The sequence below is a fragment of the Mus musculus genome, chromosome X (genome assembly GCF_000001635.26).
Source record: "Mus musculus strain C57BL/6J chromosome X, GRCm38.p6 C57BL/6J".
NCBI lineage: Eukaryota > Metazoa > Chordata > Mammalia > Rodentia > Muridae > Mus > Mus musculus.
This window is the reverse complement of record NC_000086.7, coordinates 169,297,030-169,321,569: the sequence shown is the minus strand read 5'-3', so window position 1 is coordinate 169,321,569 and position 24,540 is coordinate 169,297,030. Positions and strand designations below refer to the sequence as shown.

The window sequence follows — 24,540 nt, the reverse complement described above, 5'->3', positions numbered from 1 at the left end:
CCACAAGAACCAAAGACTAGCAAAAAACCAGACTATCACTGAAGAGGGGGCATAACACTTTAAGATCCAGAGTACCAGGAAGTCTGCTGTGGACCAACGCTCCTAGAAATGTCTTCATAAAGAAGACCTAAACAATGGTCACATTAATATGAAAGGGGGCCATTTTCATGGGGTCCCACAGAACTCAAAGCAGGAACCTGAAGCCACCAAGGAATCAAAAGCCATGGAGGCCATGGAGGTACACCACATACTGGCTTGCTTGGTCCCATGGCTCACTTTGCTTTCTTAATATAAGCTAGCCCATCGGTGGTACCGGATACAGATATGGAGAAAATGTCCCCATAGGCTTGCCCACTGGGCCGTCTGATGAAGACAGTGACTCCATTCAAGTTAACAAAAACCTAACCAATACAATAACCATCTCCTATCTGCTGGTTTACCCTACACAAGTAATATAAAAACGTACTTTGTGTAATATGAAATATACTACTTAGATGAAGGCTGTGAATTCCATGGAGTACACTCACAACGGTTGCCAGAGTCCTTGAAAGGACTAGGCGGTGGAAGTTTAAGTGCGTCTACTTAATTATAGCACTTTATTCCACAAATAAGCACAAATATCGCTTGTTCATTAAAAAATACAAGTTGAGCGGGCGGTGGTGGCGCACGCCTTTAATCCCAGCCTTCAGGAGGCAGAGGCAGAGGCAGGCGGATTTCTGAGTTCGAGGCCAGCCTGGTCTACACAGTGAGTTCCAGGACAGCCAGGGCTACACAGAGAAACCCTGTCTCGAAAAACCAAAAAAGAAAAAATACAAGTTGACCTTTCAAGAACCTAAGGAGATGACTTAGAAAAACACAGCGACGTGCCTTACCCCTCGGAAGCGACACCCCGCGGTTCCCTAACTTCTCACCCTGAGCGGCTTACCGGCCGGCCGGCGGAGTTAAAAAACACCGCCTGGCCCGTAGGGGCGGAGACGGAGAGAAGGCTCGGGCGCCTATAGGCCGCGGAGCGAGAAGGGGTGGACCGACCCGCCCTTAAACACACCGCCCCGCACGTAGGGGCGGAGACGGAGAGAAGGCTCGGGCGGCTCGAGGCCTCGGAGCGGAAGGGGGTGGGAGCGATCCGCCCGACCTGACGACCGTTCCTCTCCTCAGCGCGAGCTTGCCTCGTGCTCCCGGAAGTCCCGCCTTCGGAACAGGAAGTAACGGCGCCCGAGAACGCCGGCTGTGACCGGACGTTAGCGGTGACCCCGCGTGAGGAAAAACCGCGGGTGCAGCCGAGCGACTTCGGCTGGGCGGTTCGACGCGCTCGCGGCCGCGCCGCGCGGGACAAGTCGGAGCGGAGACTTGGGGGCAGGGCGGCGCCCGGGTTCGGCTGGAGCCGGCGGCTGCCGAGTGAGTTCGGCTGGGCAGGTTGACGCGCTCGGGGCCGCGCGGCGCGGGACAGTCGGCGAGGTGACTTGGGGACAGGACGGCGTCCGGGTCCGGCTGGAGCCGGTGCACTGTGCAGACCGCGGTGCCGGTGGGACGCGCATAGACGGGAAGGCAACACTGGTGGCTTCCTGCCCTTCGCCGCTCCTTGCCTCCCGTTTTGGTGACTTTTTTTTTTTTAACCTTCCTATTTTCCCTGAGGCGCCTGCCCTACTGGGAACACGGGTTCGAGGCTAGTTCAGTGTATTTTCCCTTGGACCCCACCATCAAGACTACACCCGTCTTCACGACGTGGTTGCATCTTACAAGTTTCCAGACTCTGGCACGGGTCCCCAAATGGTGGCATAGGCTTCAAGGTATTTTCCCAATGGAGGCACTGTTTTCAAAGTGTCCCCTCACCACCCCCCACCCCCACCCCCGAACCAGTGCCCTACCTCTTACTCTCCCAAGGGATGGTGAAAAAAAGCCAGGGCCAGCCAGGATCAGAATAACAAGGGGATATCAACTGTTTAGCCTCCACGTTTTAATCTGATTTCTTGCTTTGGCAGCTGGGTATTTTAGATTGGGAGTGACCCCTGTGATTCCAGCCATGGGTGCCTCAGCATCTTCTCCTGCTACTGCAGTAAACGCCTCGAATGCTTCAGATGGTCAGCCAGCTTCACCACCTTCAGGATGCCCGATGCATAAAGGGCAAAGGAAAGGTAACTTGCCTGTCTCGAAAATTAAAAGAAAGCTAGTGATTCTAGAGCGGTGGTTCTCAAACCTTCCTAATGCTGGACCCTTTGACCCAGTTCTGCACGTTGTGGTGACTCAACCACAACATTATTTTCCTTTCAACGTCATTACTGTAAGTTTGCTTCTGTTCTGACTCGTCATGGAAATATTGTTGGAGATAGTGCGTTGCCAGAGGGGTCAACCCACAGGCTGAGAGCCACAGTTCTAGAGTTGTAGCTTGGTAGTGAGGCTTGCAAAGCGGGACTAAGGCACTCTGGGGCTGGTCCAATTTGGCTGCTCACTAGATATTATCATAAACAATTTTTTTTATATCTCACAGTCTGTCATCTATGCAATTTTTCCTTAAATCAGCCTTGTCTTTCCAAAGTTTACCAGTGCCTACATCAGTGGCTTTCAGCTATGCATGTAAAGAGCCATCATTGAATACATATTTTGGTTCTCACAACTGAGAGGAAATGGTTCTGCTGACATAGACTGGGGTGGTATTAGATAGTGCTAAATAGACATCATACAGCCTCAGACATGGAGTCTTTGGTCCATAAATAGTAAGGGTGCCAGAGCTGAATAAACCTCGGTGTAGCTGTTTGAAATACACTACTCCCATATCTGTTAAGGTCTTCATCTAGGTCAAAATCAGCCTTCACCAAGTGAATTTATAGAGCATTATGTCAGTGCTAGGCTGGAAACAAAACAGTTCTTTAATGAGTGCATGTCTGCTGTAGACAGTTGAGACCGGGACAGTGTTGTATGCTTACTGAATGTGCATGTTGTTGGGTCCTCATGCTTCCAGTGTCACCATTCCTCTTTCTCTCCTCGAGCCAACTTTCTCCAAGAGGTCAGCACTTATCCTGTGACAAGCATTGCTGGGTTTTGTTTCTTCACTGAGAGAGAAGTAGATATAGTAGACAAAAATTCTTTGCCCAGGAGAGTTTACATTATCATGTCTATAAACCAGTGTGACTGTTTTATAGCCAAGGAAAGAAACTAAAGCTCAGAGTAATTTATGTACTTCAAGTCATGTAGCTAGTAAGTGGCAAAGTTGGTGAAAATTCTGTGACCTTGGACAAGGACAGATCCCATGGTCTCCTAGTATTTCTCCTAGAAGTTGAGACAAATCAGACAAAGCACGTGTGTCTTTGCTCTGAGCTTCTTTCCTCAAGTAGTTCTCTGCATGATTTATATTTTATCTATTTTAAAGACTTGTCATCCTGGTTTATTTGCATTAGTAAGAATGTGAGTGTTTGTAGGAGACTAAAGGGCTTCCTGGTTATATGATGTGGAAACTGTAACGCTGTTTTCTTTCTAATAGCCATCTGGGATGGATGCTCTAGGAAGATTGGTGCTTTTAATGATGCAGAGGGAGATAGAGCAGCTGTGTTCTCGCTCCTAAAGTGAACAGCTGCGTGCAGTTTTGGGAATAAGGCCTGGTAGAAGAGGCCAAAGGAGTAAATAGAAATTTGTCTTTCTATATAATAGTATTCATGATATTCATAATTTCCTCTTGGTCCCTGGAAAAAGGAAGGATTTCATAACAGAAGTGGCTTTTTATTCTGGGACACAGATCTTTAAGTACCTTCCCATTCACCTGCTGCTTAGACCGGCTTCTTGGTCTCCACACCTGCCTGGATTAGTACCCTAGGAGCTTGGGCATTAACTTGGGATTGACTCAAGGAGACTATCATGGGCCATTTTCTTTAAAAATTGCCTTTTCTTGGTGCACTTTATCTGCTTACAAGGACTAGCACCTCAGATGAGTGGTAAATTTTTGGTGGCTTACTTGAGTTCTGGAAAAAACCATGAGCATAGTGGGATTTACATTTTTCTTTGAGTGTATATAAAATCTGCTTTTTTTGAAGGAATAGATTAACAATAGATGCTTACTTAGATAGTGGCTGCTACCTCATTGGGGCTGGACTTGTATGGAACTAATGGCTGGAAGTCAGAGAGAGACCTTGTGAAGTATGGCCAGTTCTCCCTTTGTTTTTTTTGGGGTTTTTTTTTTGTTTGTTTGTTTTTTTCTCTTTTTTTTTTCTTTTAAAGGGAAAGTCCATTTATAGCATCTTATTTTTAGGATTTTAGAAAGTTAAGTAGCTTAGTTCATGCTATCTTGAAGTAGAAGAAATTTAGTTTTCCAGTTGTGTTGGTCCGAACTTTAGCTCTTTAAGGTCCCCACTAAGAGGACCCCTTCCGCTGTATCTTAGTATGGTATGATATGGCATTTAGCAGTAACAGTGTTTTAATACTTGATAATTTCAGGCTGTCCAGTGACTGCAGCAACATCTGACCTGACCAGTGAGAGCAAAGCACACACTGTGCCTGCTCACCAAGACCGGGCCTATGATTATGTGGAATGCCCTGTTACTGGTGCTAGAGCTAAGGATAAGGAGAGCCTCGATCCTTCAAACCTGGTAATCCACCCTCATGTCTTGCCAGGGCATTTTTGTACCTGTGCATTCTCTACCATGGCCATGTGTCTCCTCAGACTAAAAGCTAGAATAAATCTTCCCCTAAACCCCTTCTTGCTGATTGTTTTCTTGGAGCAGCAACAAAAAAGTGGTATGACCAAAATAGCAGAGGTGTAAAACACTGGTGTCATTGATTGAATGGGAACTTGGGCTTCTTGTATGGAGAATTGCTTTCCAGGGTGTACTATTTTATAGTTTAGACCATAGTGCTAACATTCAGACACAATCCACTGATATTCTATAGATGCCACCACCTAATCAGACACCATCCCCAGATCAGCCATTTACTTTGTCTACCTCAAGAGAGGAGTCATCAATTCCAAGAGCTGACTCTGAGAAAAAGTGGGTTTACCCTTCTGAACAGATGTTCTGGAATGCCATGTTACGGAAAGGGTGAGTGAACATTATTTAGAAGATAATTTCCTTGCCACATTTACCTCAGAATTAAATGTTAAAGAGCTTTTGTTTAGCCTCCAAAATGTAAAGTATTTCTTTAGTGACTTAAACAGTTTATAATAGAATATTAATTTATCAGAATGTAAGTTCAAGACCAGTATTTAAGGTAAGGATTTTCTAGAAACAAATGGAACTAACAGGGCATGGGGTTGAGGGGTGATCGGGAAAACATTTGTTATAAGAAAGTGCTTCCCATTATCATTTAAGTCAGCAGCAAGTCCCAAGAGCTGCAGCCAGCAAGTGGCCACTGATTTGAGTAGCCACTCTGAGACCCCAGGAACCAGTAGAAGTCCTGGCCTGAATGAAAATTGGGAAGCTTGAAATCCAGAAAGACCTGATGTTTAAGTTCTGGTTGAAAATTAGGTGATGCCTAATGTTATAGCTCCAGCAAACATGTAGGAATTGTGTTTGATTGTGGAAAGGACAGCAGCCCTTTTGTTAATACTTAGACCTATAACTGATTGGATGAGATTTACCTGTATCTCACCGCATTTTTATTTTTAGAAATAAAAAAAACAAAACACATAAAATGACTAGGAAAAATTGGCAAATTATTTCTCAGTGCTTCTAAATACCACCTTAAAAATAGATGGTTGTATAAGGATGGCTTTTGGGGATTCCGTGAAACTAGATTAACATGAACCTTCAATTTCTAATTTTAGTGTATGTAAGCTTTTATAAAAATGTATATCTATGTATGGATTAACTTTTTGACTTTAATCAATAATATTTGTCAAGTTTTACTACATGTTCTTTCTTAGGTGGAAGTGGAAAGATGATGATATTAGTCAGAAAGATATGTACAATATCATTAGAATTCACAATCAGAATAATGAGCAAGCGTGGAAGGAGATTTTAAAATGGGAAGCCCTTCATGCTCAGTAAGTATGTTTAAGCTCTTTTAAAACTTGTTCCTTCAGCAGGATTTGGAATCCCTGTAAGGATTGACTTTAAAGATCTGTCTTCACATTGGGTCCCTTTTCTCAAAGAGAATAGGCCAGTTGAAAGAGCAAGTGTTTGTTCGCATCACCTGGCAGGTTTGTTGCCACTCTAAATGCTAGGCTCCCTTACAGGACGCCTGTCCCAGGTTTGGTTTATGGAGTGATGTGACATTACTGGTTTTACATCTCCTCTTCCAGAGGTGGATGAGGAAGGAGTATCCTTATAAAGAACTAGGTCCTATCACCATCTGGTTTACATTTCAAATTTCTTCCAGTGCGTGAGGAGTAAGCTTCTTGAAGAAAAACTACACTGATTTATTTTTAAGTTCATCTTCTGGTTTTGGTATTTGCATTGAACATTTCCGTATTAGCACTACTTGAGTGTCACTAGCTGGATTGTAGGTATAGGATGGGTGTACTTTTCCTTTCAGTAATCCCTGACCTAGAAGAAAGACCTGGCTGGCCAACTTGTAGTGTGATTTTAAAAGCAAAGAATTAAGAGCAGCAGGCAATTTCATTTTGCCAGTTTCAACACCACTGGTTATTTTTGCAGATTTCTGGCAAAATTAGCTAGGTCCTAAAAGACTTCACTAATGTTTCTGTTGTACTCTTGGATATGGAATCTTTTCTCCCTTACATAATAGGAATATAGCTTGTCTTATGAAGCAGCTGTCAAGATAGTGGCTCCTGTCTTAATGAGCCAGTCTTCCAGTCCATAAGAGCAATTGGTTTGTGTCTTTCAGGGGTAGCCTCCTTGTTCCTGGTGCCAGTAGAAGACAGTCCCCTAAGGTCTTTAATTAGGATCCTACCAGTGTTCAGGTTAATTAAAAAAGCAAGTTCAATACTACTTACAGTTAGTTCCTTGGAGTCAGCCCCCATTATTTTTTCCAGTTAAGACTGCTAATGGTTTCTAATGAAGCAATAAAGTCCTCCCACAATATTCTTTGATTGTTCTAGGACATCAAGGGTAACAAAAGCCAGGGATACTGAAAGTGCCTCATATTATAATTTCATTGCATTTGCATACAGTATGTGTACATCTTCCTACATATTTTAGACAGTCACTTATAATGACTAAAAACAGTATAAATGTTTTGTGAATATTCGATATACTGTTTTACTTAAGGAACAATGAAATGAAATAAAAATCAGATATGCTCAGTGCAAGTGCAGAGTTTTGTGTTTTACGTTTGTTACCACTTTGTTTTTGATACAGTGTTGTCTCAAAAACAACCCCTGAATAACCTAAAGATAACCTTGAACTTGTGATCTCCCTTACCTTCACCTTCTAAGTGTTAAAGCTACATATGTACGTCACAATACTTGATTTTTGTGGTACTAAGCATGGAACCCAGAGCTTTATGTATGGCAGGAAAGTACCATACCAACTGAGCTATATACCCCAGTCCTCAGCTACAGTGTTTGTCCAAGTCCTTACAGTGTACAGTTGGTTGAATCTGTGAAAATGGAGCTCATAGACTCAGAGGGCTGACTATATAGCAGTTTCTGTTGTTTCTCTGCAGAAACACTAAGTGCTTTTTGCAAAAGAGAAAGAAGATACACAGTATATAGCACTTTTTCTCTGAGAGTATGCCTGTGTCCTTGTCCCAAATGAGAAGGTCTTGCTTCCTGAATCTGGCAAGAAAGCCAAGCAGACGCCTACAAAGAGACACACATAATCCGAAAGGAAAGAAAAAGGTCTCTAACAAATAGGATTTATTTGAACTTTGTTAGAAGTTATTCTCTGTAAATGTGATAGTATAACAAATAAATGTAGAAAAGAAGACTTTACTCAAAAACAAAAATATCATCCTATCAAATGAAAGAAAATGTTTTTAATAGACTATTCTTATTTGGGCATTTTCAGTGAGTGTCCTTGTGGCCCATCGTTGGTCCGATTTGGAGGTAAAGCAAGAGAGTATTCACCAAGAGCAAGAATTCGTTCCTGGATGGGGTAAGTGTCAGTGTAGAACTGCTGTTGATATTCCTTAAGCCATGGTTAGCATTCCTATCACCTAAAACAGTGTAGGAAAAGCAATTCCATCTTCCACATCTCCAGTATCCAGCCTATGTTTCTTTCATATCCTTGAGTTTACTCATAGATGGGCAGAATTATAAAGGTTGGGTTGCTGGTTTCATGCTTCACTCTGGAAGGATTGAATTGTTCTTTTTTTTTGGTGTCTTCAGAACTGTCTTTTTACTCCTCTTGTGCTCTTTGTCTTGCCTTACTCCTCCCTTGTCTTATAGTGTAATAGGACTATTAAGTACATTTGATTTCTCCAGCTTTCTACCTAGCCTGGCCTGGCCCTCTTTACCATGAACCTATTCCTTTATAGACATGGATTCATCATAGTTCTTAATCACCATATTCTCTAAACACCATGGACTGATTGACTAAGGCTCATCTCCTCTGCTAGATATTTGCAAATGAGTATGTGCTGTTTTTCACTCTGTCTTTCTGCTACCACCAAGACAGACAGAATACAGACCTGCATTTTAGCAAACTGTTTTCATTACAGGTATGAATTGCCTTTTGACCGCCATGACTGGATCATCAATCGTTGTGGCACAGAAGTTAGATATGTGATTGATTACTATGATGGTGGTGAGGTGAACAAGGAGTACCAGTTCACTATCCTGGATGTGCGTCCTGCCTTTGATTCATTCTCTGCAGTATGGGACAGAATGAAGGTTGCTTGGTGGCGCTGGACTTCGTAACTGTTATTTTGTTTGTTATGAAAAAAGTGAAACTTTTTTCCTGAGAAAGCTGTTAAAACTATTTTCCCCAAACTAAATGCACTCATAATGTCATTGAGGGTACTTTTCGAGTGAGTGATCATATTTGATCTTGTATTTAACAAAGATGCCATGCTCCTTTAAATTTTGAATCACATTTTCCATTGCAGATGATAGGTCAGTTTAATTTTTTTCCCTATTTGGTATAAGTTCCTTAGTTTTCCCACTAAGTCCAGTATTTCATGTTATTTTCTTTAGACATCTTAACAATCTCTGAAAAAGAGGTTTTAAAAGCATAAAAAGTTGTTTTTATTCTTACTGTTTCCTCAGGAGTATTTGAGATATAAAACCTGAAAGTGTGTGATGCTTTTACCTGCCAAATAATTTAACTATATTCATTATAAATAAGAAGCACTTGTTCTTGTTTTAAAAGTAACTAATATTTCTAAAATCCCTTTGGTCTGAACAAAATATACAAGTATATACCGAATGAAGTCTGCAAGACTGATATGTCTATGTTTAAATGTGATTTCAGATTTGACCCTGATAGAAATTTCAACTTGATACATAAAAATTTCAAAATACTTGTTTTTTCAATTCTGTCCCAATATGTAACTATCAATGAAAAGCTGATCACACCATCCCTAGAAGATGACAAATTATCTTATCTCATCCCATTCCCTCTTCCTACTTGGAGCTTGCCACCAGTCGTGTAATGTAAACCTTGAGAGCCGGGCTCCAATCACAGTGCCAGAAGTGTTTCTTTGACGAATAAGATTATATTTGGCTAAGTGTTAGAATTCACAAGAAGTGCATTTTTTTTCAGATATGAAATGTTTGCACCAATTCACCATCATTTTGATGTTTTAAGCATGTGCTGAGTTTGCTGTTGAAAACTGGTTGTTTTGCTGGGCAGTAGTAGCACAAGCCTTTAACCCCAGCATTCCATAGATCTCTGAGTTTGAGACTAGCCTGGTCTACAGAGTGAGTTCCATGACAGCCAGAAAAATCCTCTCTCTAAAAAAACAAAAGAAAAAGAAAAGAAAACTGGTTGTTTTTATTTTAATTATAGCAACACCTTAGAAATAGCTTTTTCTTAAATGTTGATAATATGAAAAATATTTAATTTATCTTAAATACTGTAACATTTAGTGGACAGAATTTGTGTTTTTGAGTTATTTGACGTAGATTTCTTTGTTGTATGATGCTTTAAAAATCTAACATGTGAAAATATTTGTATTTTTTAAATAAAGCTGACAGTTAAAAGGTTCTGAAACTTCTTAGAGTGATTTTTGTAGTTACTTAATTTTTGAGATAAAAATTTATCTTTACTAAATGCAGCAGTGGTCTCATCTGTTAATCACATAATTTTAAACTGCATAAGAATGTAATCTCTTTTGGCCCTTCTCAGGTCACAACTGGATTAGGACTGGAAAGTAAATTAAAGTGTATAGTGACAGGGTATTGTGAAAGTCAACTGTCGTATAAACTCAATTATTAAGATCAACAATTTTTCCTATGCCCTTTCACCACTTCTAGAAAAGATACCTGCTGAGTACTGAGTTGCTTTGTGGCTAGGTTACTGAGTACTCAGGATTGCTTCGTGGCTCGATTCTACTTCAGTCTGCCTAGGGAGTAAAACTTCACTGCTCTGATGGCTTTTATATAAGTTGAAATGCATTCTGGATCACCTCCCACATTTTAAACTTAAGTTTTATCTGTGGAGATGACGTCATTCAGAATCAGTTTTGGCAGTAAAGGTATGTGCAAACTGAGTTACATGTTAGCTCTTAGTATTTCTCTGAACTCATTAGCTGTCATTTGTGAGATGCTGATGTTCACTTTGCATCATACTCAGGACAGAAGATGGCCAACGATCATCCCCTGCCTACAGAAACACAACCTTTCAGAGCTCAGTCCGTAAACAAAATTACAGTACTGTAGAATTCATATTTTAAAAACTCTAAGGTAATGATGGGGGGTAGGGATACATATAAGTACATTTCAATATAACTACTGTGATTAGTCAGGTTGACAGGATTCAAATGACATGGGAAGTGGAACTTGGTGTGCCTGTGGGGGACGATCTTGATTACTTTTAACTGAGGTGGGACTATTCAGCCACCTTGGGCTGCACCATTCATATCCTGTACTACATAATTGAAGAAAGTGAGCTGAACACTGGAAACCAAGTATGCACCTCTCTGTTTCTGGACTGTGGGCATAAGGTAACTGGCTGCTTCAGGCTCTTACTGCTTTGACTTCCCCACCAGGATGAATGGCCTTGAACTGTGAGCCAAAACCCTTTCTCAAGTTGCTTTATCAGGCTATTTTATCACAACAGGAAAGGAAACCGACATTTGCCAATATTTTTGGTCCCTGATATGTTCACCCTCTAGTGGAGTTATTGCTCCCCATTGAAAGTGAAGTGCTCTGTATTTATTTCCTTTCTTGTCCTTGTCATGACTGTCAAGCCATGTTCAATCATTGCTATTGCTAAAGGTTTGAGGCGCTTTGTGATTAAGAGGGCATACCCTGAAGACTGGTGGTTTGTTCCAGTTTTTGCTTTACTTGCTCAGTGACATTTTTCTTCTGGGCCTCTGATTTCATGGTTGTAAAATGAGAAAATGAGCAGACAGTTGGTTTACAAGTTCTGTGAAGTGATCTGTGTGCTTTTGGGGCAGACTCCTGGGTAGAAAAAGCTTAACAGCCATCCACACGGTTGACAGTGGCCGTCACAGAGAGATTGTGAAGCAAGGCTAGAAGTCAGAAGTGCTGAGACATTCCACAGGACGAGTCTGGAAAGATCAGGAGGTTCTTCTGATTTGTGTCAATTTTAAGTATTACTGGGTACTCAAAGTATTACAATAGATGCTAAGCAACCTCATGTTATCTTTAAAAAGGCTAAGGGGAATAAAGGATGCGTAGACATAAATTGATAGTTAATATGCAAGTCCTACCTGACAAAGGTAATTAAGTGCCTGGATTTCCTAATCTAAAACATTAAGCAGTGCACGACACAGAAACCAGCTTCATAAATAGAATTTAGGTAAAGCCCATTAGCCATCAAGAATGTTGTCATGAAGCTGGCAACAACTGGAGAGGGGATCAGAAATTCAAGTTCTTTCACCGCTCTCCAGGGTTTTCTTAAACATTCTTGCTATAAAAATGGACTGAAATTAAAGATGGTATATCCTGTGTGTGGGTGACATAAGGAATAAACGATTGCTGGCACACATCACCTGGGAAAGCCAGTGGCCTTTGCTCCTTGTCCAACTAGTGACCGATGAGCTTTATGGCCTGTCAGTTAAAATCTAACATGGAATCCCTTTACAATTTCATTTTAGCTGCGTTTTTAAAGCAGGGTATGGAATTGTGTAAGGAGATTAGTGTATGAGGGCATTCTTGGAGATTTTGCTGCCTCTCTCACCTCGTCTGTGTTTGCTTTACCAAAGGCACTTCTTAAATGTTTTACAGATCAGACTTCTCTGGAAGTCTTGGTAAAATGCAGATGACTGACTTCCCATGGAGGGCCCGTCATCTTGTAGGCCTAGAACAGCTGGGACTTTATGTTTTAACAAGCTCCCAGAAGATACTGATGCTATTGGTCCAGTCACCATGTGGACCTCATTTTTCCCTGGCATCTTTTGGCCATCCACCCACTACTAACTTTGCAACAGTGTTCCCAATTGCTGCAAATTCCTATGGTCATGACTGTGGTCAAGTAGGAGATATAAAAGCAAAGGTTAAATGGAAATATAAATTTCCCAGTTTGCTTATTCCTCATTTCTTCCCCAAAGCCTCTCTTTTCTCAGTTCTGAATGGTGCTCCACTTATCCAAGTTCAATTTTAATAACAAAAACTTTTTCTTGGAAGGTTGATTTCCCATGACTTCTCTAGGTGGTCAGGAAGGATTACAGTGGTTGAAGGCAGTGTCCCAGATTGACTGAGAAAGTTCCTTTTGTAAACTGTGCTGCTTCTATGTGGATTGCCGGTAGCCACTCCCTTGGGCAGGTGAGTGAGGTTTTTGCTCTGAGTTATCTCTGATATATTGACCTTTGCTCACCATCTTAGTTTGCCAGGTGGCCATAACTAAGTGCCACAGATGGAATCACTTCAACAAAAGAACTTTATTCTCGTGATTCCGGAGGCCAAAAGTCCAACACCATGGTTAAGTTCCCTCTAGCAAAAGATGTGATCCATACCCTGCTTTGAGTTTCTGAATATTCCTTGGCCTGTAGAAGGACAACACCTGTCTTCGTATGTTAGCTCTCTTCCTCTCCTTCTTCCCTCCCCCTTATACTACATCCCTCCCTTGCTCCTTCTCTCCTGTCTCTTGTGCTTGCTTGCATGGATGAGGGGCTACTTATATCATTCAGGTGACCCCACCTCCGTAAACAGCTGTACCGCCAGAAAGACTTACTTCATTTATTGATGATAACTTCCCCATAGCTGTTTAGACAGAGTTACACACTTAGCTATCTCACTAGACCTTAGTGTATTTTGGGAACAGAGAGGAGGCATCGTGGGCTGCTCTTTTTCACTGTGCCATAGAACACAGAGATGGGGTGACAAGAGTCTTTGTATGGCAGTGGTACGTAGAAGACAGTGTCTCTGCTTGGCAATCCCTTCTACAACCCTTTTGTTTAGAAACTGTATACTTGTGTCTGCATTTACAAGGAGGTGATGGCCTTGCATGGTTTCCTATTGCACATGGCAAGTGACTTGATTAAAATGCCTATATTCAGAATACACTTATCAAATGAATCCCAAATTGGTGTCCTATCTCTCTGTGTCCAGTATAAAAGGTATTAAACTCACAAAGCCCCTAACCTAACATAAAAGGCCTCCAGCTAAAGCTACAGACAGTAACAGTAATGCGTAGTAATGCCTATCAAGGCGCCTGAATCCTCCTCAAAGAACCAGAAGGAGCTTCTATTGGGGTGTTAGCATAAGAGAAGATTGAAGCTAATTATTTTCAGAAAATACCATTGTGCCCTGTATGTAGAAGAGGGAGTTTGTTCTACATAACCAGATTATGGACGCCTATACTACAAAGAGGCAAGAGGCCAAATGATGAACGAGACTGAACTGTGGAGGGTGCTGTTGCCATGGAGTAGATTTTTGTTTGTAGACTGGAGGAGAAGGTAAGTCCTTACTGGCAGTGACTGCCTTTGTCAGAACTAAAGGGAGAGTAGTTGGTGGTGAGAGGAGAGGTAGAGATGTCAGGCTGGTACCGTTATCCAAGAGGGAGGGGATAAGACAATGAAGATGGATGCATGTGCACTCGAAGGCAAACAAACCTTGGTTACGATACATAGTAGGCCTTTTCATGGTCAATTTGACTAGGTGAAAGATGTGTGGAATCCGAAGAGAAACAGGAATGTGTAACTGGATTTCGAATCACCTAGGAGATGCTTGGTCACACCTCCGGGTATGTCTCTGAGCGCATTACCAGAACGGAGTCACTGAGCAGGAAGGCCTACCCTGAATGTGAATGCCACCAGTTCAGGAAATGGGAGAGCTGGCAGAATACAGAGGGACAGGAGAAGGCTAGTATAGCACCAGCATTCCCATTTCTGCAGCCAAGGTGTAAGGAGGCCTGTCCACATAGCCTTCAGACTACTCTACCACGCGCTCCCTCCATAATGCAGTGTTTCCACTGAAACCATAAACTCAAATAGGTCTTTTCTCTCTTAAATTTTCTTTGCGTAGTGTTTTGTCACAGTGAAGGGAAACATGCCCAATACACCAGGGGAGACCTCAGGAACGCAGGAGCTCCCTAGCCAAAGATGTGAGGTGATATAATGTGAAATCGGGTTTCAGCATAGCAGTAAAGACCTATATAGAGCTTGCCCTTCGGGACTGTTGAGGCACTATGGGACATTCAGTAAAAATTTCAAGCACGGCATTGAAAGCCAAGTGTGATATTAAGGCTAGAGATTAGGGTTGCCAGATTTAGCAAGTATATGCCAGATAAACAAAGACTATCTTTTTAATAATAACCATATCTCATACAGTACTTCAGAGGATGAACTATAATTTTAGTATAAGTATATCCCAGATTTTACATGGGGCATAGTAAGACTAACATGTGGTCTGTTGTTAAGTTTTCAGGCACTGTATCTTATTTAGTATTTGTACTTGAGAAGTACTAAGATCAAATGTCCGATATCCTCATCCCAACTAGCTGTGCTTGGTTATTGCTAAACGTGTCCCAGCTGCAGCAAACTAGACTAACTTGGTCACTGTAGACTAAGGGGACAGTAGCTGGCTTGAACTGACTGAGAATTGGCTGATTGACCCTTCTCCCCCTATGGTAGATTGAGGACTATTTTAGGTAGGTATACTGAATGCCCGTTCAAAATATCCAGGCTGCCATCCTTGATTAGAACTTTCCTTTGGCTTGTAGGTAGTTCTTGTTTGTTTGTTTCTTTGTTTTTCCTTTCGTTTTGCTTTGCTTTTTTTGTCTTGAAGAACATTAGCTGCTGTTTTATAATTCTGTCTGGTCAACACATCCTGTTTTCATCTCTGTGTGACTCTTCTGCAGACAACTCCTTTCTTCTTAGTTCAGTAAAATCTACCTCCTGCTGTTTGCTTATCAGACCAAGAGACAGTGTGGGCCTCTACTTTGTTCCAGTATCGCTTTATATTTAATCCCAGGACTGTTTCTCTGCCAAGCAGATGTGTATTAAAATATGCATAAGAAAAGAAGCAAGCTGGACTTATTTATAAATTTCCTCAATTTGTACCCCCCATGGGCATATGATGGTTGTTTTTTTCTATCAAAGCCCACAAGAAACATATGCTAATAGGTACTTCGAGTGATCAAGACAAGTGTGTATTTGGCTGTTTCTGTCATCACTACTCTGGCCCTTTGGCCAGAGATCCAAAAAGGAAGTGATTAAGTCTTCATAGACATCTTTGGAGAGCTTATGCGTGTGTGAAAAGCACTACCTTTGCAATGTGATAAAGACAGAGAAGAAACAAACTCTCCCCAGAGCTTAAACGGGCAAAGAAATAGAGGGCATGGGCATCCAGCTGATTTCTCTGTTCAATTTAGATCTAGTCACATGGATATACCTTCCACTCATATCTATCATTTGATTCATTTAATTTAAAAGATTTAAATAACACAGTAAATATGGTGAGAGGGAGGTCCAGAATATCAGGAGGTTCAGAGGAGGAGAAAGAATTTTTCAGACCGTGGTCAAATTCAAGGGACTGGGATAAAGATGAGTGGCATAGAAAAGCCACCTGAGTGCTCAACCACTGTGAGTCTTGTAGGTCCATATACTTGTGGTCCATATACCTGTGGTCCATATACCTGTGGTCCATATACCTGTGGTCCATATACCTGTGGTCTGAGTGGGTCCATATACCTGTGGTCCATATACCTGTGGTCCATATACCTGTGGTCCATATACCTGTGGTCCATATACCTGTGGTCCATATACCTGTGGTCCATATACCTGTGGTCCATATACCTGTGGTCTGAGTGGGTCCATATACCTGTGGTCCATATACCTGTGGTCCATATACCTGTGGTCCATATACCTGTGGTCCATATACCTGTGGTCTGAGTGGGTCCATAAGGCAGAACTGAGTGAGGGCTTCAGACAAATTGTCCATATTCAGAGCCAATATCAGAAGTATTGAGCCTAGTGAGAGCCCAAAGATCACCCAACTAGTTCCCAAGTACGAAGCACTACAGTCCATACCTAGAGCCAGTCCGGCATGTTGAGGCCTATGGAACAGACACAATTTTCAACGACTGTTTTGAGTGACACCTGGCCAAGAGGCATGAACCCTGAGTTTCTGTTAGGCGTCAAATCACTTCCTTTTTTTTTTTAATTTTTTAAACTTTTTTTAAAATTATTTTTATTTATTTTTATTACATATTTTCCTCAATTACATTTCCAATGCTATCCCAAAAGTTCCCCATACCCTCCCCCCCACTTCCCTACCCACTCATTCCCATTTTTTTTTTTTTTTGGCCCTGGCGTTCCCCTGTACTGGGGCATATACAGTTTGCGTGTCCAATGGGCCTCTCTTTCCAGTGATGGCCGACTAGGCCATCTTTTGATACATATGCAGCTAGAGTCAACTAGTCAAATCACTTTCTAAGTGACAAAAAACCAGCCTTTCGTTGCAACAGATCATTGTGGATTTCTACATATTTAAGTAGCACTGACTTGAGGTCCCCAAGCCCCAAGCTACTGGCTATTTTAAAATCTAGCTCTCCAACTGTATGTGTATATTTATGGAATTGCAAACAGGTAATATAGTTGAATTTGGGAGTAGCGAATTATCTATGTAGAATGGGATGTGACTTCCTTCGTTAGATTTAAAGACGGACAACAAATCTTTGCTTAACATTTTATTCATTGTGGCACAAGATAGAATTTTAAGAAACACCACTGAAAAATTTCATTGCCAACATGAAAACTAAGAGCTGACAACAAATCTTTACTTAACATTTTACTCATCATGGCACAAGGTAGAATTTTAATAAACACCACTGAAAAATTTCACTGCCAACATGAAGATTAAGAGTAACACGTCATATATATCCCACTTAGTATATAATACACTGACCCTTCTGATTTGAAAAACAAAACAAAACAATGGAAAATACTGAAGCAAACTGCCACCTGCTGGTCAAAAGTGGTTTTGCAGTTGTAACACTTGAAATTGTTGAAGTACTGTTTACTGTAGTAACACATACGTTACAATACACACAATATTACTGAAGATACTCAAGACACATTTCCTCAGCCTTTGGTACAATGTAAGCGCAAAGATGTAGCTTTTTTGCTCCCCCCCCATAGGATTTACTTTACAAGGAATTGCTTGTAATTGAGCTAATATTGATAACTGGGCAGATGGGGGAAATGATCTATAATTTGAATGTGTATTTGGATTTTAAAGCTTTTTAAAATTGGATTTCAGTTGGTAGCTTTGAAAAATACATAAAAGTAATCCATTATAAATATATATTATTAGTGGCCTATATAAAATTAAATTTGACCTAGAGTGGAATAGAAACTCTCTTAAGTACTCTTGGGTCCCACCTGTCTCTGATTTGATTTTCTGAGTCCTTTCTAAACAGATTCTAAAAATATATTTCACAATGTATCAAATTTAATATTTCCTTAAAACATACTTGCTATGAAAAAGCATTCAGTGACTACAACTTTTGTGTCTCAATACTATATAAAAATATGGCTTCTCATTTTCTCTCTTGTTTGGTTAGTATTTCCTTAGGCATTGAAGGGAGGGGCTGCCCCCAGTTAAAAGGTGATGGCAAAAAGCACAGATACCCGCTTGTGCATATTCCAGAGCATATAGAATCTGGTTGCTTAATATATCTCAGTGTGTAATATAAGTGCAGTGATTTTTAATTGTTCTGTCTTCTCTGTGAATATATCATATTGATATACATAATTTGTTACAGAATATACAATAGTCAAAATTGAAGACACAAATACAATTAAGCTATAACGAAGCAAGAGTTTCTTACATAGAGCCAATGTGGGTTGTTTTGAGCTTGGGAATTGTCATGTTTGTTGGTTTATTTGTTTTTTTCCTAAGGCTGGCTATGCAATAGAATCTTACCATAAATGGCAGGGGTAGAAGTGAATCAATAAGTGGACTTTCTTTTGTGTTGCTTTTTCAAAGTGTGGAAAAACAAAAAAGAAAAACAAGTAAGTGTCCAATTGTCCATAGGCAAGGTTTCCGGGTCTGGACCGGAAGATGTGTTTTGGAAGGGTGGGCTCCAGCTGCTGGCGGGCTTATACTAGGGTTTCCGGGAGGGCGTCGGGGTTATCAGTTGATAGAAGCTCCCAGATCTGCCACCGCTCTCGCTGCCAGTCGAGCCAGCTGGCTTCCCCTAAGTTCTGTTTGTCCTGCTCGCTGGCTGAGAGGGAGTAGGCGCTGCTCAGTTTTTTTGGCCTGGTCTGATGCTCCCCTGAGGCCTGCTGGCCTCCTTCCACAGCTGTTTCTGAACCTTCTTCATGCCTCTGGAGCCTCCACAGGGGAGGCTCTAGTGGCAGCTGGGCAGAGGTTGTGGCAGGCTTCCCTGACCCCGGGTAAGGAGGAGGGGGGCGCCTGTCATCTTTTCCACTCTCCTGAGGTCTCTGGTACACAGGTCGGGCCTGGCTTTGCAGCCAGGCAACATCCTCCTTGCCCTCAGCTAGATCTTCTGTGCTGTTTAGGGACAAAAATGGATCAGAGCTGGCTGCAGGCCGCCTGGTCCCCCTGCTGCCGTCCTGGATGTGGGGAGTGCTGCAGACACGTGACACCGGAAGGTGGACACTGCACTGCTCCACGGTGGCCGCCGTCTGAGTCCTCCGAATTACCTGAGTGCCACTGTCCAGCCCTGTCGGGCTCCCTTGACACCGAGGCCAGTTCAGGGAAAGGTTCCCTTGAGAAAGAGAACAAGGCCTCGGTCGGAGGGAGCTGCTTTCAAAAATGTCGCCATAAGAGCCTGGAACCGGAAAGGCAAGGTCTGGGGTTAGTTTGGACAAGTGCCTTGGGGATTCGCTGCTTGTTCTTTTCTCTCTTTTTTTCTTTTGTTAATACTTCCTTCTGTAGCTGAAACTGTACAGCATGCTCTCAGCTATTAACTACCTGAAAAGAAAATTTCCCTAGCAACAGTGATGGCAGTTCTCTCTGATAGTAGAACCATTTATGTGGCCACTCTAGACACATACCTAGATTCTCACAGGCTTAGATTAGCTGCCAAGCCACATAAACTGCCATGTAACCGAGGCTTTAGGGAAAGAGCAGCAGTGAACTGCTGTCTAATATTGAGGATGAAAGCCCAAAGAACTGCTGTCCCCTTCTTCTCTTTTCAGTCTTTTCTGAACAATGGTTGACAAGCAGCTACCTTATACAACAGCAAGGAAGAGAGAGGGAAAATATGTTTTTAAAGGTAAGGCAAATAATTTTAAAAATGGCATTTCACCTGTCATTCCTGGGTCTTTGGATCCACTTTTTAATGTTGAATGCCAAGTTCCCCAGATATTGAAAGGCTCCTCTGACATTTCTAGGAAAGACAGATAAAGGGGTTCACAACAGAGATCGTTAAGAATGAAACCAATAAATATCATTACATTTCTTTGGCATAAAATATAGTATTCAAGGTTTACTAGAGGCAAAACAATACTATTTGGATGTGTTCTTCAAGAAATTTGTTGGATTGGAGATAGACCAAAAGTGCTCTTTCTATAACACGTTTCTGAGAAACAGAATTAATATACAGTAAATGTGTGTCATGACCCCAAGAATTCAGAACTTCAAAGGATGAACTTTGCGTATGCCCCTGGTTCTGGAGGTTAAGTGACTCTCCTCAAGGACCCAGATAGTTCTGATATCATCCAAAGGGCAGGAGGGAGGCAAAAGAAAAGATGCTGTTCTGTTGGTAGCTTCAGACATGAAAGAAACAGCCATGGCACTAGGCCTGCAGGAGCTCGGAAGGCCCTGCAATGTATTGTCCCCTAGATCCTCTAGAACAGAAGGCACCCATCTGATTTCTGACTTCCCAAACCACAAGAGCGCTAACCTGTGTGTTGCTTCCATTGTGAGTGATAACAGTAGTAGGACACTCACACAAGGGGACAGCTGGTAATGCCCACATGGACTCCAGCTACAGGAACACAGAGAAAGACAATACTTCTGGATTCTGAACTTCCCTCGGGGACACTGCCCTACTGCCACCAGCAGTTTCTTTCTCCTCCCTTCTCCCAACAGGTAGAGAATAACTGCCTTAGAGGGTATCAGAAGATCATAAGGCAGACTAAGACATTCAAAGTAAGAAGAGACCAGAAGTGCCTACAAGAGTACATGACACAGATTAGCCAGGATGTATTCCATGGTAAGTGTTGCAATAATGACTACTTGTAGATTCACTGATGAGCCAATACATGGAACATTCATACCGTTCTTAGTTATCCCATCAGGAGTCCATGGGCCTCTGTGGAACTTAGTTATTCCTTTGACATCCTGATAGCTGGAATTGGCATAACATCATTGTGATACCCAGGCTAGTGCTTTTTGTCCCTGGATGCTGACATTGTCTGGTTTTGGTACATTGCATTGTTATATGGTAGATTAAGCACCTTTGCTTTATGAAAAATTGAGTGACATCTTAGACTAGCAACTAAGCAATGCAAACCCTCTGGATACCTTAAAAGGTCATTTGGGAAAATGAGTTGCTGTTTGGGGCATACACTCAATTCACAGGTATTTGAGAATCAGAGGTTGAAAGGACCTTCTGAGTCAATGCCTTGGGGTTACCATCCCTTCCTCCCATCTTTTGTATTTAGCAGATACTCAGTAAATGTTCTTCGAATTGCAGAAACAATAAACAAGGGCCTGATGAAGAAGGTCCAATATGGCCCACCCATGTTGCATCCACAGGCAGGTGATTAAGCAATTGGGCTGTCCCAGCCAGGCTTCAGTTACCTTTTCCAAGCCTTGGTCCAGGAGAACTTTCTCTTGACTTTGACTTTGGCGATGACAAGTGGCCCACCAGTGTATACTGCTCTGGCACTTTATAAAGCTTCTCCGAGCCCCCCCGGGCCCTGTCCTCTTGCATAGCCAGCAGGGAGCGCTCAGACAATACTGGGGAGTTGTTGTCATAAGGGGAGATGTCTCCACTGGAGGCTTTGTTGGAATCTGTAGATGAATGCCTCCCTCCCATGGAAAAGGAAACTTCCGTCTGAAGTATGTCAGGGCTCCTGGCATAAGATAATACAGGTGTGTAAGTATGATCAGATTCAGATATTACACAATTGCCAATGGAATATTTCGAAGACATGGACATGGAGGCTGAAATAAAAAGACCTTTTGAGCAATGGTCCAACAAACACATCCTTACCAGTAATGCGAAAGCATTTTCCATAAAATGATCACAAGATGGCAGGAAAACACAACAAATGTAACAAGACGTGGCAGCTGGTGAAGGATGTGACAGAGGAGAAAATCAAGTTCTGCTGTAGTTGCCAGTGTTAAACCAGCAGAGAGCAGTAAATCCACACAAATGTCATAAAGCATGGGTCAACTGGAAGGGAGATGAACCCACACATGCCTGTGTTCCACAATGCTGCCCACTGGCAGAGAGGAGTAAAACCTAAGAGGTTTAACGAAAACAGGACGTAAATACAGATGGATCCCTGTCACCACCTTGCATTGCTGGAGTGCCTCATGGACTGATGCCTGATTATATTTAAAGGTGAAAGCCTTGGGGGCGGGGGTCACTATTAAGCAAGGAAAAGAAAACGATGACTTTTTTTTTTCCTTCCTCAGTCTTCTGAATTAAAACTAATCTAGACTAGACAGGGACAATTCTGAGTTAAAGGAAATTTGGGGACTAAAATGGAGCAGAGGCTGTAGGAAAGGCCATCCAGAGACTGCCCTACTGTGTGATCCATTCCATTTGAAAACACCAAACCCCAATACTATTGCTATTGCCAAGATGTGCTTGCAGATAAGAGCCTGGTGTGGCTGTCCTCTGAGAGGCTCTACCAGCACCTAAGACATACAGATGCTCACAGCCAACCACTGCACTGAACCTAGAGACCCCAGTGGAAAAGTTAGAGGAAGGACTGAAGGAGCTGAAGGGGAGCCCCATAGGAAGAACAACAGTATCAACTAACCAGACCCCTCAGAGCTCCCAGGGACTGAACCACCAACTAAAACGTATACATTGGCAGTCCATGGCTCCTGCTACATATGTATCAGGGGACTGCCTTATCTGGCATCAGTGGGAGGGGAGGTGCTTGGTCCTGTGGAGGCTTGATGCCCCAGAGAGGGGGGATGCTAGAGGGTTGAGGTAGAAGTAGGTGTGTGGGCAAAGGGGAGGGGGAGGGGTGGGAGATATGTGGAGGAAAGACCAGAAAGGCAGATAACATTTGAAATGTAAACAAATAAAATGATTAATAAAGGAATAAAAATAAAAGTCTCCCCCTAAAATAATAAACCCAACTTACAGTTCATTGTTGCTTTGGGGTAAACTTTTCTTTTCCCTCTGTACACTTAGCAAATTAATTTATACTTCCTGTGATGAAGACAATGGTGCTACGGGTGGAAATATCTATGTATGAAGAGGTGGCTAAACTGGTAAATAAATTAGTTTATTAAAGACCCGAGTGTATGTAAATACATAGAACATGAAGTTGCAAGGCATTGTTTTGCTGTGTAAACTATAGCATTATCTCACATACCATTAGCATCCATACTTATGAGTTGTCATAGCAACAGAAATAACAGAAAATGTAAATGAAGCAGGAAAATGAGAATACCAGGAATGTCAGGACTGGGCAAAGTCTTACCTGGAAACATCTTTATTTTCTACCTTCCTCAAAACAGTGACCCTGACATCTTAAAGGGAAATGATCAAAGGTTGATTAAATGTTTCACAATGTGCTTCTGCCTCCCCACACCCTTACCCAATTTGCTTCTCTTTACTGGTCTTTGGTTTCCATTTGTTGCAGTTTTCAAAACAAATCCTTTGTGGTTTCAAAGAAGGTAAACATACACAGAGCAATCCTCTCCCAGCCAAATGGATTTTGGCATGCAAAATGAAGGAAGTGGATTCATTGGGGCCCTAGCTTTATCTCAGGTTTCCAGCAAGGATTAGTACCCAGGGGAAAACGTCCTGGCATTTGTGATATGCCATGCCTGTCAGAGGCAGCCTGGACTCTAGCTCTTTTGATGAGGATATTTCCTACCCACATAGAATAACTAAGATCTTTGCTTGCCTCGTCTTTGAACTGATATCACACAATCTTATAGGCAGGAGCCAAAGGACAGCCATGGGGATGATTTTCCAGACATGAATTTGCTGCCAGTGAATTTGAAGGAAATAAAATCAAGAAAAAGCTAACAGCTTCTGCTGGAAATGGGTGAGGAAACTCACCACCATATCTAATTAAAGGCAAAAATCTTCTTCTTAATTCTAGGTAGGGAGACACAAATTCATACAAATGGGTAGTTGCCTATTGTTGTGGGATGCGGCTCTTCTGGAGAGAGGTTTATTATGAACACTGAAAGAAATGACTGTATTAGATTCAGAAGCACAAGGGCCACGGATCTGATTATTGGGCTGATTTTAGTAGTTTCCCCTTCTTAGGTGACATTTTCTTTCCAGTCATTAATGGAAATGTCTTAGTTCTACCCCATAAGACTAAGTCATGGTTATATGTCTAGTGTTGGGAAACCATAGCCTTATTGTATGGAAGAGTCTAAGTCATTGCCCAATTCATGAGCCCATCTGAAACAATTCATAGTTTGGATTTAGCCTCCTTTTATTGGTGGAATGGTGGGTTGGAGGTGGTTCACAGGCACCATGGTAATTTTAGCTTATGTGTTGCACATTTCTTCTTACCAGAAATGTAGAAGACAAACATCCAGGGCAATGGTCTAAATGTACATTCAGCCAGGAGTTATGAGCATAAATGAGAGACTTCAGGGAAGAAAAATTTCTCTCAAGACTTCATATTGGGAACATTTAAGGTTTCTATAGAAGGAGTAGATTTTTATTTTTACCCAGTGCTATGAAGAGCTCTGTAATAAATAATGCACGTCTCTCTGCTATGAGGGCTAGAAGGCTCAAAGGGCATGGAGCCCTGTGTGACCTGTTGCATAGATGCTTATGTGGCATCTCTATATTTTGCACCCCAAACTCAGCTTACCACTCTAATCATTGTTTTCCTTCTTCCCCCCGCTAACATTACTTCCCATGACACTGCTCTACTACACATACTTTTTCA

General features: G+C 42.0%; 3 protein-coding genes across 15 annotated transcripts in view; 1 reads left to right on the top strand and 2 right to left on the bottom strand.

The window, feature by feature from the left end:
• Gm15246 (predicted gene 15246) overlaps window positions 1–1,191 on the bottom strand; it is a 49,763-nt gene extending 48,572 nt beyond the window's left edge. The window contains exon 1 of one of the 4 annotated variants that reach the window (XM_011247887.3): window positions 873–1,191. The gene's annotated coding sequence lies outside the window, so the exon portion shown is untranslated. The remainder of the gene's footprint in view (window positions 1–872) is intronic. The other 3 variants (NM_001361166.1, XM_030251177.1, XM_030251178.1) reach the window with 3 other exon arrangements.
• Window positions 1,192–1,195: 4 nt separating this feature from the next.
• On the top strand, window positions 1,196–10,040 carry Hccs (holocytochrome c synthetase). 4 transcript variants are annotated; one of them, XM_006528705.2, is made up of 7 exons: window positions 1,196–1,787; window positions 1,980–2,132; window positions 4,423–4,574; window positions 4,876–5,024; window positions 5,849–5,968; window positions 7,896–7,982; window positions 8,548–10,040. In XM_006528705.2, the coding sequence occupies exons 2-7, from the start codon at window positions 2,021–2,023 to the stop codon at window positions 8,744–8,746; spliced, it is 819 nt and encodes a 272-aa protein (XP_006528768.1). In that variant the 5' UTR covers window positions 1,196–1,787; window positions 1,980–2,020; the 3' UTR covers window positions 8,747–10,040. The 4 variants fall into 4 exon arrangements, with proteins under 4 accessions (XP_006528768.1, NP_001317979.1, NP_032248.3 ...); NM_001331050.1 differs by having other exon boundaries at window positions 1,198–1,395; NM_008222.5 differs by having other exon boundaries at window positions 1,198–1,455.
• A 7,089-nt stretch (window positions 10,041–17,129) lies between these two features.
• Window positions 17,130–24,540, bottom strand: part of Arhgap6 (Rho GTPase activating protein 6) — a 509,347-nt gene continuing 501,936 nt past the window's right edge. For 4 of the 7 annotated variants that reach the window (XM_006528694.1, NM_009707.4, NM_178754.3 and 1 more), the window contains 3 exons: window positions 21,233–21,507; window positions 19,734–19,814; window positions 17,130–19,253 (listed from right to left, as the gene is read on the bottom strand). In XM_006528694.1, coding sequence (XP_006528757.1) covers window positions 18,559–19,253; window positions 19,734–19,814; window positions 21,233–21,507 — 1,051 coding nt within the window. In that variant the 3' untranslated portion in view covers window positions 17,130–18,558. Of the gene's footprint in view, window positions 19,254–19,733; window positions 19,815–21,232; window positions 21,508–23,100; window positions 23,150–24,540 lie in introns of those variants that run through there. The other 3 variants (XR_003952996.1, NR_109847.1, XM_011247783.1) reach the window with 2 other exon arrangements.

Bases quoted from the DNA above. Each gene is read 5' to 3' on its own strand.
- Hccs (XM_006528705.2), top strand. From the start codon at position 2,021: ATGGGTGCCTCAGCATCTTCTCCTGCTACTGCAGTAAACGCCTCGAAT. The intron at 2,133-4,422 runs GTAACTTGCCTG...TGATAATTTCAG, and splicing joins GCATAAAGGGCAAAGGAAAG to GCTGTCCAGTGACTGCAGCA. The intron at 5,969-7,895 runs GTAAGTATGTTT...GGGCATTTTCAG, and splicing joins TGGGAAGCCCTTCATGCTCA to TGAGTGTCCTTGTGGCCCAT.